Source organism: Rhagoletis zephyria, unplaced genomic scaffold (genome assembly GCF_001687245.7).
Source record: "Rhagoletis zephyria isolate East Lansing unplaced genomic scaffold, Rhagoletis_zephyria_1.1 Rzeph_scaffold_00117, whole genome shotgun sequence".
Taxonomy (NCBI): Eukaryota; Metazoa; Arthropoda; class Insecta; order Diptera; family Tephritidae; genus Rhagoletis; species Rhagoletis zephyria.
Genome location: NW_016157201.1, coordinates 326,121 through 341,051, shown reverse-complemented (window position 1 = coordinate 341,051; position 14,931 = coordinate 326,121). Strand labels below are relative to the sequence as shown.

General features: G+C 35.4%; 1 protein-coding gene across 1 annotated transcript; it reads right to left on the bottom strand.

Annotated features, from left to right (window-relative positions):
- Positions 1–10,634: 10,634 nt before the first annotated feature.
- On the bottom strand, positions 10,635–12,787 carry LOC108378596 (putative nuclease HARBI1). Its single transcript, XM_017634904.1, has 3 exons — positions 12,536–12,787; positions 12,194–12,464; positions 10,635–12,126 (listed from the first exon to the last, which is right to left on the bottom strand). Exons 1-3 carry the CDS (start codon positions 12,652–12,654, stop codon positions 12,061–12,063), a joined length of 456 nt encoding a protein of 151 aa, XP_017490393.1. The 5' UTR covers positions 12,655–12,787; the 3' UTR covers positions 10,635–12,060.
- Positions 12,788–14,931: the final 2,144 nt, after the last annotated feature.

The following is a 14,931-nucleotide window of genomic DNA, read 5'->3' as shown; positions in this document are numbered from 1 at the left end:
AAAAAAAAAAAAAAAAAAAAAAAAAAAAAAAAATATTCCGACGAACTGATAAGCTCTTCCTTTTTTGGAAGTCGGTTAATAAACGAGCAAAAGTTAAGAAGAGCATCTTCAGTAGATACTCCTGACCAGAATCCATATCGCAATGGACTGAAAAACTTTATTTTATCCAAATATTGCAAGACTCTGCATTTAACAGTCTTCTCAAAAACCTTAGAGATTGATGGCAAGAGAGAAATAGGTCTGTAGTTATTTTTATCTTTCTTATTCCCTTTCTTATGTAGTGGTATGACAATAGCACATTTTAAATCGGCTGGAAACACTCCTGTGACTATACTAAAATTGAATAAATGCTTTAAAATATCAACAACATATAAAGCAATGTTCTTTAAAGTACGGTTTGAGANATATCAAACATATAAAGCAATGTTCTTTAAAGTCAAACCGTAGATACCATCATTTCCAGAAGAATCAGAATTTTTTAAAGAATTTATTAAACTTAAAATCTCTGACCCAGAAATTGGTTCAAAGAAGAAACTACAGCCGGGAGAAGTATTTACAGAGTAAATTAAGTGGTTGTTGCAAGTACAGCGCATATTATTATTCTTTGGAGCGGACTCTTTTCCAATTGTAACGAAAAAATCATTGAGATGATTGGCAACGTCTAAAGGGTGAGAAACAAGTTCGCCGTCGATATCTAAAACAAACGGATTAGTTTCGGCTTTCTTATTACGATTTAGAATGTCGTTGACCACATTCCCTTCTTTCTTCACGTCACCTTTCGCAGCTAAAAATCTATTCTTATAAAAATGATCATGCCTGAAACGACATTCTTTATTAATATTGTATGTGAGGAGTTTCACACGCTTCCGTAGGCGAGTGTTTGTTGGGTGCTTGCGACATTTCACGCGTAATTTATTTTTAAGTTTAATTTTCTTAAGTAGATCACAATTGACCCAGGGCTTGAGAATAGTTTTCGAGTTTTTGGGAAAAGTAACAAAGCTAGATTCTGTTATGTGTGCTTGAAGCGTAGACAAAAATAAATTGTAGGCTTTACTCACGTCCTTTTCAGCATAAACACTTTCCCATTTTTCTAAACGAAGTGAATTATAAAGAGCGCTAAAATTTATTTTCTGTATGACTGGTGGACTGTTATTATTGAAATTGCGAACATTATTTAAACAACTAATTTTCAGTCCAATCATACAATGGTCAGAAATTCCAAGATCAAAGTTCAAACCCGCAGATGGGCTAAGTGTACTACTATCGAAGCGTCCATAAATATGGTCTATATTTGTTCCAGAAACTGGCCGGGTAATACTTTTAATAAAAGATGTCAAGCCATGACTTGCCAACAGTTCAAGATAGTTATCTACTGTAGCGTTAGCGCTTAATAAATCAATATTGAAATCTCCTAATATGACTAGATTCGCTGTGGTTTCCCTATCTAAAACAGAAGAAAATTCTTCTTGAAATACCTGTAACGATTTTGAGTGAAGCCTATAAACACATACAAAACTAATTAGTTCCTTTTTAGTATTCAAATTAAGTTTTAAAATATCCGCACTTGCTAGGCAAAAACGTGTAACATCGTACTCATATATATTGCGTACGAAAACTCCGACACCACCAGCCGAGTATGAATCATTAGTATTCGCGAAGAAATTGTAACCGGGAATATGGTAATCATTAACTTCATAAGAATAGATCCATATTTCCGTTACAAACACAATATCTGGAGGATGAGCAAAGGCTTCCAGGTTCAAACATAATGAATTAAAATTCTGTCGTAGGCTTCTCACATTTTGATGAACAACGGTTAAAGTATTTCTTTCTACTGTTAAAAAGTTTAAATCTTCTATGACATTTATGTTGATATTTATGTTAGAGCTGTTGTCTATAAAAAACGTTCTAGTATTCATTTATGAAAACAAAAAAGAATCCAAAAGCACTAAACAGAAAAGTCTGCTAGGTCTTCAAACGTTTTTATGACAGCAGCTCTATCATGTTCCGATTTTTTCATAAGTAACCTTGAGTTACTGAGCCACAGATACTTAAAATTTTTTTGCTTTTTAACTTTTGTAGCTTCTAAAAACAATGCGCGGTTATAACTGGTAAAGCAATTATTAATAAAAATATTTTTACTATTTGTGCTCGTGCCGGAAAAAACTGAGGTATTTAGTTTCTTCTTGGCAGTTCTCTTAGCAGCCATAATTTTCTTCTTACTTTCGTTCAACTTGAATTTTACCCAGATATTTTGCTTAAAATTACTTCCCCTTACGTTTATACGTTTAATCTTCAATTCCTCAATTTCATTATCGGAAACCACCACATTTAATGCATCACTGAAAAGTTTTTTGACACATTCTTTCGCATTCTCTTCATTTGTTATCGGCACTCACACTATTTCAATTGTATTTTCTAATGTTTTTTGTTCGTTCCAATTCAACTTATTTTCTAACTTCGTAACCTTAATTTTTAGTTCATTGTTTTCTTCCTTTAGTTGTTGTATCGCTGCGAGAAAGTCAGTATTTATTTGCTTCAAGCTAATTATCTCTTTGTATAAGAGTTGAAGAGTTACTTTGTTGTCACTTGTATTGTTTGCATTTGCACTTGTTGTTTTCTGCACTTGTTCCTCTTCACCCACTGCTTTGCGTTGCCTTCCACTGCTAGCGCTTTCTTGCTGTCCCACAGCAGCCGGCATTTGCTGATGTTGGCTCTCTGCTATTTGTGTAGGCATTGTTGTTGCTTGTTGAAACGACTTTCTTCGCATTATATTACATTTGTCACACCGGTATTTATTATTTGTTGTTTTGAAGAATTCAATATCGGCAGATTTTAAATTCACACAATTGCAATGAAAAAAGTGTTTGCAATCGAAACAATCAATTTTATTGGGATTGTCGCGCCCAACTCTTTCGTTGCAAACAAGGCAATTCATTTTTTTTTATGTTAAACTATTAAAAACCTTGCAGATAAAATTATTGAAAGTGAGCACCCCACGAACACTTCCTACTTATTGATGAACATCGTGGAAACGATCGGAACAATTCCGATAAAAAATTTCCGATAATCGGAATGCAGAACATCAAATTTCCGATGGAATTCCGATTCGAAGTGGATCGAAATGTAGAACAAGGCGGAATCGGAAATAATTTCCGATTGTCGGAATGCAGAACACTAACAATCGGAAACAAATCGGATTGCAGAACAGGGCTGATTATTCAGGCTTTAGCCAAAACCATAGAAAACAATGTTTGGAACTGTATACAAAATTTAGAAAAATTCTCCAAATCTTCATAAACATTTTAAACTTTTTAATATTAGTCTTTAGAACATTTTAGGATATGCAGTTTTGTAGCTCATACAATTTTAGTATAACAAAGTGCAAGCCTGCAAAAGAAAAATGATTATAAATCAAAGCAATTGAAACTTGCACTTTATTATACTAAATTTTTGTGAGCTATGTATATAGTTCTTCTTTAATCTGATGTTGGAGAAGATAATAAGAGCTGCAGAACTTAATCGCTCAGGAACAATTTACTACAAGAGCGTGCAATTGCTGGCTTATGCCGATGACATCGACATCATCGGTAACAAAAACCGCGAAGTCTGTTCTGCTTTTTCCAAGTTGGATAGGGAAGCAACGCGAATGGGTCTGGCGGTAAACGAGGACAAGACGAAGTATCTCCTGTCATCAAACAAACAGTCAGCACATTCGCGCCTTGACACCCACGTCACTGTTGACAGTTACAATTTCGAGAAAGTAGAGAATTTCGTTTACTTGGGAACCAGCATTAACACCGATAATAATGTCAGCATTGAAATCCAACGCAGAATCACTTCTGCCAACAAGTGCTACTTTGGACTGAATAGGCAATTAAGGAGTAAAGTAAGGAGCGGAAGATATACGGGCCTTTACGCGTTGGCGACGGCGAGTACCGCAGACGATGGAACGATGAGCTGTATGAGCTTTACAACGATATGGACATAGTGCAGCGAATTAAAATACAGCGGCTCCGCTGGCTTGGTCATGTCGTTCGAATGGACACCGACGCTCCAGCTCTGAAAGTATTCAACTCGGAACCCGCTGGTGGTAGCAGAGGAAGAGGGAGGCCCCCACTGCGATGGAAAGATCAGGTGGAGAAGGACTTGGCTTCACTTGGCGTTTCCAATTGGCGTCAGTTGGCACAGAGGAGAAACGACTGGCGTGCATTGCTGAACTCGGCCAAAATCGCTTAGGCGGTTACAGCGCCAAAGAAGAAGAAGAAGATGTATATAATTTTGTCGGTTCGATGTACTAGAGATGCCTCGATTCATTAAAGCGAAACACCTAAAGAGACTTTGACCAAGATATTTAAATGGCTCCAAAAAGTTCCGTTAGAAACATTATTAGCTAAGTTGTATTAATTTATAAAAAACTTTTTACAATTTTGCTAATAACATATTTTGTAGTGAAAAATTTGTGTTATTCTCGAAGTCTTGCAAATGCAAAACTGCTATTCCAAATTTGCAAGAGTGCGAGGGCCCCCATTGCAAAGTTGTAGCATGCATAGATAGTAAGCAGCGAAATTCTGTGTCAAATACAATAACAAGATACAGCAAAAAACTTGAAGTGAGTGAAATAAGAAGAAGAACAACAACAAAACAGCACAGGATTGCATTTATCTTGCTACGCTTTCTTGGAAAATATATACCTGGATTTGAAGTTGCATACTTTGCATCAATAGGAAATGTTGTTAAGTGTTTGCAAGTTATGCAATCCGTGCAACGTGTAAAGGCTTTGCAAGATTTCGTGAAAACCCCTGTTATCTGAAAAAACCCATGCATCGAGGCATCGATCTGTGCACTTTTAAGGGCTGCTCAAACAGGCGCGGTACGGTACAGTGCAGTATAATCCCGTATGATATGCGGTACCAAATACCATGGCGGTATATGGGAGCACTCAAACAGACCCGGTATTGGAAGTGCGGTACAAGGCGGTACATAACTATACCGCAGTGTGCACAGTTGACCGCGCGGTATACGCAGATATATCGTAAGCAGATTTGCAGTTAAGAGCTAGAATTCTACCACATTAGATAATAAATTAATAATACTACATTAATACTAACAAAAAATCATAATAAGAACTTCAAATTAAAGTGGAAAAAGTGTCAGTAAAAAATATTAGTTTACAAAAACGAATGCGTTACAAAATAGTGTATAGTGCCGCTAACCTGACCTCATCACTCTTCGCATGGCAACAATGTTTCTTGCTGTACTGTACTATACCGCACCGCGCCTGTGTGAGCTCCTTTGCGTATATCGTTACCGCGTATCGTACGGGATTATACTGCCCTGTACCGTACCGCGCCTGATTGCGCAAGATGCATCAAATCAACGAAAAACATCGATGTATTCTTGTCACTGACATCCCTTCTATGCAGCATCAAACAAGCAGGTATTACTGTCTAACCAGAATGGTGAAGCTAAGGTATGTAGCAAGAGCTATCAAAAGTTAAAATATTCTAAATTCTCTAAACTGCCCATAATATGTAGCTGTGGTTGTGGTGTATTATTGCTGATGTAGCTATCGAAATAGCTTGTGGGTGTGGTACTACATTCTGGTTAGCTACCCTGCCAGCCAAAAGTGGTGAAAAATCTGGTGAAACCGTGGGTTTCGGTCACTTCAAAACTAGTGACAAAACTGGTGTCACCACTTTCCCCCTGTACGTGTGAGCCTTGCATCACTGTCGCACTCATTCAGATACTTCGTAAGGAAAACATATATCTGCACTCGTCTAGCATTTCCCACTTCAGCTGGCGCAGGGTTGCATTCTCTTCACAGCGAATTCAAAATAATCTTATAAACTTTAAATAAAAAATCTTAAAATTTGTTTTGATTTTTATTTTGCAAAATTTATTTTCCAAAATACATTGCTAATCTAATATAAATAGTTAGTAATCAATATTATGAATAAAAATTACAATTAACATTAATAATAAAGATATTTTTACATACATATGTGGTTGCTTAATTGCTTATTATTACTACTACTTCTTTGCATATAGCTGTTTTCAAAAGTTGCAACATTTTAATAAAAAGTTAAGCGATTTTATCAGTATTATAATCAAAAGAAAGGTAATCGATTTACCTTTCTTTTAATATATATTGACAGTTGCAAAATGTGACCACAGTTGCAAAATGTGACCACTTTTTCACTTCTTACATATAATGTTTTCAAAAGTTGCAAAATTTCTATAAAATAGTTAACCGATTTTAACAATATTATAATCAAAAGAAAGATAATCGATTTACCTTTGTTTTAATAGATATGAACAGTTGCAAATCATTTGTAATGGTGCACAAAAATTCAGTTTCGTTACAACTTTCGAAAATTTTATCACTTTTTCACTGCTTATATATAGCTGTTTACAAACGTTGCAAAGTTTTTATGAAAACGTAAAGCGATTTTAACAATATTATAATCAAAAGAAAAGTAATCGATTTACATTTATTTTAATATATATTAACATGGCAAATCATTTGTAATGGTGCACAAAAATTCAGTTTCGTTACAACTTTGCAAAATTTTACCACTTTTTCACTGCTTATATATAGCTGTTTACAAAAGTTGCAAAGTTTTTATGAAAACGTAAAACGATTTTAACGGTGTTATAATCAAAAGAAAGGTAATCGGTTTACCTTTCTTTTGATATATATCAAGAGTTGCAAATCATTTATGGTGGTTCAGAAAAATTAAGTTTTCTTACAACTTTGCAAAATTTGACAAGTTGGACCTACACTTTGAAGGTGCTCCTGGCGTTGAAGGTGCTGAGGGCGGAAGGTACCCATGGTGCTCCTCGCGATGAAGGAGCTGAGCATAGAAGGTACTGGTGGTACTCCTGGCGATGAAGAAGCTGAGGGCAGAAGGTTTTAATGGTGCTCCTGGCGATGGAAGATGCAAGCGTTGAAGGTGCTGATGGTGAATCCCAAACCCGTAAACAAACAAAAATATCAATTCAAATTTATAAACAAATAAAAAGTCTCAATACATACCTTAAGAATGTGACTAAGTCGCTGCTGTTTTGCAATCTAAAAGAAGAAATTACATTATAATTAAATAAAATTGTTAAATACGTATCCTTACCTTCAAAATTTTCGCAAAGTGACATTTCTTCATAGTATGTATACTGTCATCAAAACTCCGATGTTTCTAACTTGCTCGCTCTAACGCATAGAATTCTTATTAGAGTACGAATTCTTATCGGGTATGTAGCTCTAACAAAGGGACATTTTTTTTGACAGTTCGAAAAATAAATTTGTAAGTGTGTAGGTGAGATGACTAAAAAGTTGTGAATGTGTTTGTAAATCGTTTGATTTTCACGGGAAAGTGGTGAGCCGGTGCTGGCAGGGCAGTTATTCAAATTTTGCCACTAAGGCACCTATTACACGTTCAATATGTATTGTGATATTTTGTGATATGCGGTATGTGGTATGCTACACGTTCAATAAGGGCCGGTTGTTCAATGTCTGGTTATCACTACTTGCCGGGTAAACATCATTATCGACGTTTTCGTCATCATGCATATAACATGTGATCCATAAAACAGTCGTTGTATTTAACCGGAGCTTCTACCTCCGATTAGTGCTAATCAGACATTGGGCCGTATGAATAGAAACTGAGCAATTGCTTTTTCTTAAAATTTCATACCTGCTACTTCACTTTTGTTTGAATAAATCGAGTAAAAGGTCTATAATTTTAAGAAAAAGCAATTGCTTATTTTTATTACCGGCCCTAAATATTGTGATAATGAAATACTATTTGTAGGGTAGCTAAAAGTTAGCGAAAAGAATTTAACTTCGAAAATTTGGCTGCGCCATTAAAACGATGCCAAATACAATGAAGCGAAAATATTGAGAAATTAAACACGGCGTCTTGGTTGTCAACAGTAGACTGGTTAATTTAATGTTTTCAAAAATGCAATTCAGTGTAATAGTTCAAGTTATGTTAGGTAATGACTGTAGGTATGGCACATATGGTATGAAATGTATGCACATATGAAAGAGTGATACAGCAAAGTAAAAATTTCTCGCTGTTGTATTAGCATATGTAGATTTGTGAGCATATATGCATGTGTATATACAAATGAGTTATAAGGGAGGGGATCAAAGTTAGGTTTTAGTATAAACATATGTACATAGGTCTGTTTGTACAATTGAGTGCATGCGCTTATATTACAAATATAAAATGCGACAGTTAAACGAGGACATAATTGAATATAAAGTTAATAGGGGTCTCCCCTTAAACTCGTAAAGCTCGTAAATTTACGAGCCTCGTAAAAGAACTGTCAAAATTTGTATGTAGCTCTATGTACGAGCCCCTCGTAAATTTTCGAGGCAAATTTAATGCGCAAACGACCTCATAAACATCAGTGTTGCCGAGGAGCCGATTTTTTTTATACTAAAATGTATGATAAAATAATGAAAATAAATGAAAAATATAATACGCGAATAAAATGAATGAAATTCATCCACTAACTGTATTTACTTAGGTTTTCTGCTAATTTCCGTAATTTTTAATTGTATTTTAGCCAAGAGTGATAGAGACAAGATGGCGGGATGTTATGGGAAATGCCACGAAAAAAAAATTCTTAACAAAATCCTGGTTGATCTGTCAAACAGTCACTTGACGCACCCCTTTACACCTTTCAGCTTAGTATCCAGCTCTCAAGAAAAGCAAAAACTCCATATAAAATTACACACAAGAAATGGCAAAGAAATTTTCTTGCGACAAATTTTCTTGAAGTAGTATCCAGTTCTTAAGAAATTTAGTACGCTTTTTTTCTTGCGCTTGTTTATAAAATTTGACTATGGCAACACAGGTTTATCGAAGAAACATATCGAGTTTTATTTATTTCTTAAATGAAAGTGACAGCCGAATGAGAAAGTAAGTAAAAAACATTGAATTTCTATTTGTATTTGTATTCATTTCAGGAATGGAAAACACTCCTACAACATCAAAGCGGCAAAAGCGAATTTTAAATTTCGCGGAGGAGGAGAAGAGGCAGCTAATAAGAGGGGTTAAAGAGTGGCCCAGGATATGGGACATTACAAACCCATTACATTCTAATAAAAATGCTGTGGAACAGGCTTGGGTCCATATAAGCAATTCGCTAGGCAAAAATGGTATGTAAATATTAAAGCCCTTTGTTTTTGTATATTTGTAATTTTATTGTTTTTGTTATTTTAGTCAATGAATGCAAAGCCGGATGGACAAGTCTACGGGAAAGTTATCGCTACCACGCAAGGGTGGCACGAAAACACAAAAGCGGTAGCGCTGGTGGCTTAATGCTGGAGGAACCTTCATTTTCTGAAGCTATTGATTGGGAGTTCGCTGAGGAAATGGNGTATATTATTTCCGCAGGATTTTCTCATCCCCAGCACTTTTCGGAGAAGAGTCAAACACCTCTCCATTATGTACAGCAGAGGAATCAAATGTTTCACAATCTAATGAAAGTTGTACAGAGTACGATTACGTGAGTACATGTGTAAGTACATATGTTTGTGTTTCAGAATAATCGGCCATTATATATTTTCGTGTATACTTAAATGTGTTTAACCAGACTGCATATATAGTTATTCATATATAAATTTACGTGGATGTTAAATTAAGTATCACTGGGACATATTTATAGTCATAATAAAGTCGGTTCTAAAGTAAGTTGTAGCTTTTTTGGCAAATATTCCATTGAAAATTGTGCTGCTACACACTTTAGTGTCGACTTTATTTGGACTATAAATACACCCCAATTATAAATATCATTAACAAATATTATGTATGTCGCACACGTTCTTCAAAAGTGACAACTCAAAATTTTTCATTTTGGAAATTATGCACTAAAAATGTACGCAGAGCTTTTATTTACCTTTCAGCAAAAGCTGGGGTAAATTTTTGTTATAATTTGTTGCAAAAACAAGGTAAAGTCTTCCTTGCCCATATAATTAGCATGTGCTAAGATATAGTTTTTCGCATTTTCTGACGAACGTGTAACTTTGAGTTGTGTCTCTTTTGAAGACGGTGTGCGATGTACAAATGTGGTGTGCGGTTTATAACACCGGCACACAAAAAAACGGGGTGTGTGCTTTTAAGCAGACCTACCTACCGACATGTATTTCAACCTACTGAATCCGAACCTCCTAAATTTCGAGTAAATTACGAAAATACAAAAAAAATCGCAGTTTACTTGAAATTTGGAGTGAACGAGTCAAACGGACTTCAGACTCGGATTCAGTGGGCCGAAATACATATCGGTTGGTGGGTCTGGTTAAAAGCACACACCACTTTTTTTGTGCCGGTGTAATTATACTGTTATATACACACTTTCAGGATCCAGCACATCCAAAACGTTGTAGGTCATCTAGCACAAGCCAGAATCCTGAGGTATGGAACCGTTTCAGTACTATTTTAAAAAAACAAGAAGACTTGCTGGAAAACCGCAGGCGCACAACCAACAACTCACCTTACACACAAGCACTATCCACTTTTGACTGGTTGTTAAATCAGCTTCCACGGTCTATTGGCGATGACATTTGCTTAACAATTAATAGCATTCTTTTACAGAAAGTGGAAGAACACAAAGCAACAATTAATTAAGAATGAATAGCATACTTTTACAGAAAGTGGAATAATTTCAAGCAACAATTAGTAGCATACATCATGTACGGATATATATTTTTATTAGTTTTGGCTTTTATTCTTTCGTTTATTAAATATTTATTAATTTTTACAATAGTCTAGTTCATTATTTGTATAACATCATATACATACATCCACATTTCAAGCTTTGTACAAAAATGAGAAAAATTCACCAAATTTTCATCAGAATTTCAATCTTAATAATTTTTGTACAAAATTTTAAATGTGGATTTTCTATGATGTTATACATCAAGGCGCATCCATACAAGGTGGTGTCAATTGCATATAAGTAAAAGTCCCGTGTATTTTGTTATTGCTTTTTGGTACATCAGGATGTCAAAACGAAAGAAAATAGGAGATAATTTTCGCCCTTTCGTTTTGTTGACATCCTGAAGTTACACCATTTCGTTTTGTTGACATCCTGAGGTTGCACCATTTCGTCTTGGATGACATTCTCCTGTACTAGTGTAGAGACAAAAATATCCAATCAGCTGTTCAAATAACACCACTTTGCATAGATGCGCCTTGGTTATACATATAATGAGCTAGACTTTTATGATTTATAAAAAATTAATAAATATTAAATTAACAAAAGAATTAAGCCGAAACTGGTAAAAATCTCGCACACCTATATTTTTGTAAAGAAAGTTTAACAACAGTAAGAAAAGTACTGACTAGGTTTAAAGAAAAAATCTTCGTATTAAATTTATATATGTATTATAAAAAAACTTTATTCAAATAAATGAATTAAACTAAATGAGAGTCTTACAATTTCAAAGAAATGTAGCATTGTTTTGCCGGGGAACCGATCGACTAGCTGAATTAACATGGTCTGTCAATATTTTCCGTACATATTTTCCATAATCTGAAACTCTTCCGCGGTAGGTGTTTAGTCCATCTTGATTGAAAGTGTATTCTTGTTGCTGTATTGCTTCCCATTCTCCCGGCACCCAATTTCCGGTACTGTCTTCAAACCCAGAGAACACATTAGGATTATATGTACGCTGACAGTTATTTATAAGAAAATTATGCAGCAGGCAACATGCCGAAACAATCACTTGCACGCGATCAGGTCTGCAAAGTAACACTTTTCGAAGGCAAAGCCATCTCGCACTTAAGATGCCAAACGCGTTTTCAATGCACCGCCTTGCGCTACTCAGCCTGTAATTAAAAATTGTTTGCTCTGTCGAAAGATGCGTCGTACTATAAGGCTTTATTATGCGCTTGCACAATGGAAAGGCGTCATCTCCTACGATAAAGTACGGTATTTTTTTGCCATCGATAAATGCATCGGGAGGGAATGGGCAGGTGTCATTAAGAATACTCGCACCAAATTTAGAATTTCTAATAATATTAGAGTCGCCTTCACTTCCATAAGCGCCTACATCCAAATACATAAAATGTAATCAGCATCGCAGGTAGCCATCAAGACAATGGAATGAAATCCCTACAACAACAAAAATCAAAGTTCGTATTACTTTTTAATATAACCGATGCACATAATGTAATCTTACTTTGTAGTTATAAAATATACTTCCACTTTTTGGAGGTGCTTTGATACTGACGTGTTTGCCGTCTATAGCACCAACGCAATTCGGAAAATTCCACTGCTTTCTAAAGCCATCAGCTATATCCACCAGACTTTGTTCCGTCCACTCTGGCACCTCCTTTTTTAATACGGTGCATATTGCTTCACAAACGCACGTGACGATCCTGCTAAAATGCTGTTTGCTGATACGATAGCAGGATGGAAGATGACGCTGCAAATCCCCCGAAGCTAAGTATCTGAAAAAAAAGCGTATCAAAAAACAAAACCAGTTAGAAATGGACTTTGCGCAAAATGTATGTAAGTATACTCTAGTACTATTGCCAGTTTGGCTTTGCTGGAGATAAAATCTTTTGGTCTGCAGTGGCGTTTCGGAAGCAGATGCGGCTCCACCATCTCAAAAATTTCGTCAAAAATTTCTGGTGGCATACGGAAATTTTCAAAGAAGAGCCTCGGTGAATTTCGCAAGTTTTCGAAATCGGTGATGAATCTTCCCTTATCATTCCTTTCCTTGAGGTATGGTCTCACCCAATACCTCGCCTTCTTACGCGTTCTTCTCTGCATTTCAGCTTCTACTTCAATTCCGGCCATCATGGCTCCACAGTTCAGCAACATCATTAAGTTTAACCTAGAATATATAATAAAATATTTTATTTAAAAATTTTAATTTGTTAAAATATTGTGTAAAACGGATTGTGTTCCGGAATGTATCGGATAGTGAGGATGGTACAAAAAATTATGTGGGCATGGCACCTCCTACCTTTCCGTCTTGAAAGGACAAAGAGTAAATAATTAACTGACCCATTGTTTTTTTTCTCGACTCGTACAAGTCTCAATCAAGGAACTTTCATAAAAACAGGGAAAAAATCAGTACATAATACTGCGGCAAGAGAAAGGAGAATTCTTTCTATTGGATTTTGATCCTGAACATGTTCAAGGGCCGAACGCAAGGGTTTTGACCCTGAGCGTGTTCGTCGACCGAAGGCAAGGGTTTTCCCCTAATTTCAGGAGGCTTGCCAGTGGAGCCCTGTAGTCGGAAGAGAAAGAGGGGAAAGTCATTGAATTCNCTTCAGGAGGCTTGCCTGTGGAGCCCTGTAGTCGGAAGAGAAAGAATTGAATTCTTTTGTCTTTGTTCTTTCAAGTTGGAAAATTGGGAGGTGACACGCCCGTTTTTTTTTTTTTTTTTTTNCTATCTCCTGAAATTGAGTCAAAATAAATTAAAATGTACTTTAATAAATTTAAGGAAAAATATTGTTATAAACTTACAAATTGGTCATAGGCAAAAGATTGTTTCTTTTGTTAACTTTTTACCGCTCTTCTTCTGCCATTGTTTACTATTCACGGTGCATTATCAAACGTCAAAATTACTGGCCTACTACTATTTCAAGCAGAAGAAAGAACACGAACATTTTCTTGTGCATTTTCTTAAGAGCTGGATACTAAGCTTTCCCAAGGGGGGCGTTCCCATAAAAGACTCGTAAATTTACGAGTTTTACACGGTTTAAGACTTTACGAGTTTAAGGGAAACCACTAAGGGCCGTTTGCACCATGTCTAGTTAACGCTAACTGGAGGTACATCCTTCAGTTAAGCACGTTAACTGCTTTATCGATCACATGTTATATGATGGGTGTCGATAACGCCGATAAAGATGTTTAACTGGGAGTTAGAATTAACTAGACATGGTGCAAACGGCCCTAAATAAGTGTATAGATGTTTTTGACCAACGGCAACTTGCCGTCGTTGGGTCGTTGGGTGACCCAACACTATCAGCAAAAACAGAACGTGTGACAGGCGCCTAAAGCATGGAACATTTTCCTATCATGAACAGTGTTGCCGTAGAGTTCCAAATACTTCAAAAGTAAAACGTGTTTGTGCAAGTTTTCGGAAGATACTTTATTTTTTCGCTCATTTCGCGAGATACTTAAATTTTTCGCGTAGTACAAATTTTGTTACATGTTAAAGATTAAATATTTATGTACGTATGTATGCGGTGGCAGCTTTTAAATTGTGATCGAAAATATTGAAACGTTTTGGGGTCAAATAAGCTTACAGAAAAATTATTAAAATGAACAATGTATAAAGAGCTGACTCATTCATTTTTAATTTATTTTACTTGCCTCATAAACAGCTCTGCAGGTGCAGAGCGTATATTTTCAGATTTAAATCCAATATGAAAAGAGAAATAGAACTTTTTTACAAACTGTTGAGAATATGATGGGCGTATTCATAATAAAAGTAAAGTCGACACTGAAGGCAGTCTCAGCTTTTTGACATAATTTCCAACGAGTTTAACGTGGAATGTATCACATAATTTGATAATTAACGTAAATGATCGACAGCTAATAGTTTTAAATATGTATGTATGTACATATGTTTGAATTCAAGCTTTTTAAAATCAATACAAAATATATTTGTTCGTCTCTATACAAGATTAAAACCAATAATCTATTTTTTGTTAGATTGTCACATTGTGTAAAATATTTTTCTTCATGTCATACATATGTATGTATATGTATGAATGCGAATTACACGATTTTTCGGCTATTGACAATAATAAAAAGCAATGGTATAAAACCAAATAGCATTTTTTTAAAGTTTTTTCTAACTTGATACTTGATACTGAAATAAAAAATTTGTGATATATTTGATCCATTTTTTGTGTCTTTTACGCTACATTTTTTCATGCCGTCGCGGCAACACTGATC

What these genes read in the sequence shown, in the direction of transcription:
- LOC108378596 (XM_017634904.1), bottom strand. Translation starts at nt 12,654, where the DNA reads ATGCCACCAGAAATTTTTGACGAAATTTTTGAGATGGTGGAGCCGCAT. An exon ending in AAACTGGCAATAGTACTAGA is followed by an intron (nt 12,465 to 12,535) that starts GTATACTTACAT and finishes CTTTTTTTTCAG; the next exon opens with ATACTTAGCTTCGGGGGATT. An exon ending in GTATATTTTATAACTACAAA is followed by an intron (nt 12,127 to 12,193) that starts GTAAGATTACAT and finishes TTGTTGTTGTAG; the next exon opens with GGATTTCATTCCATTGTCTT.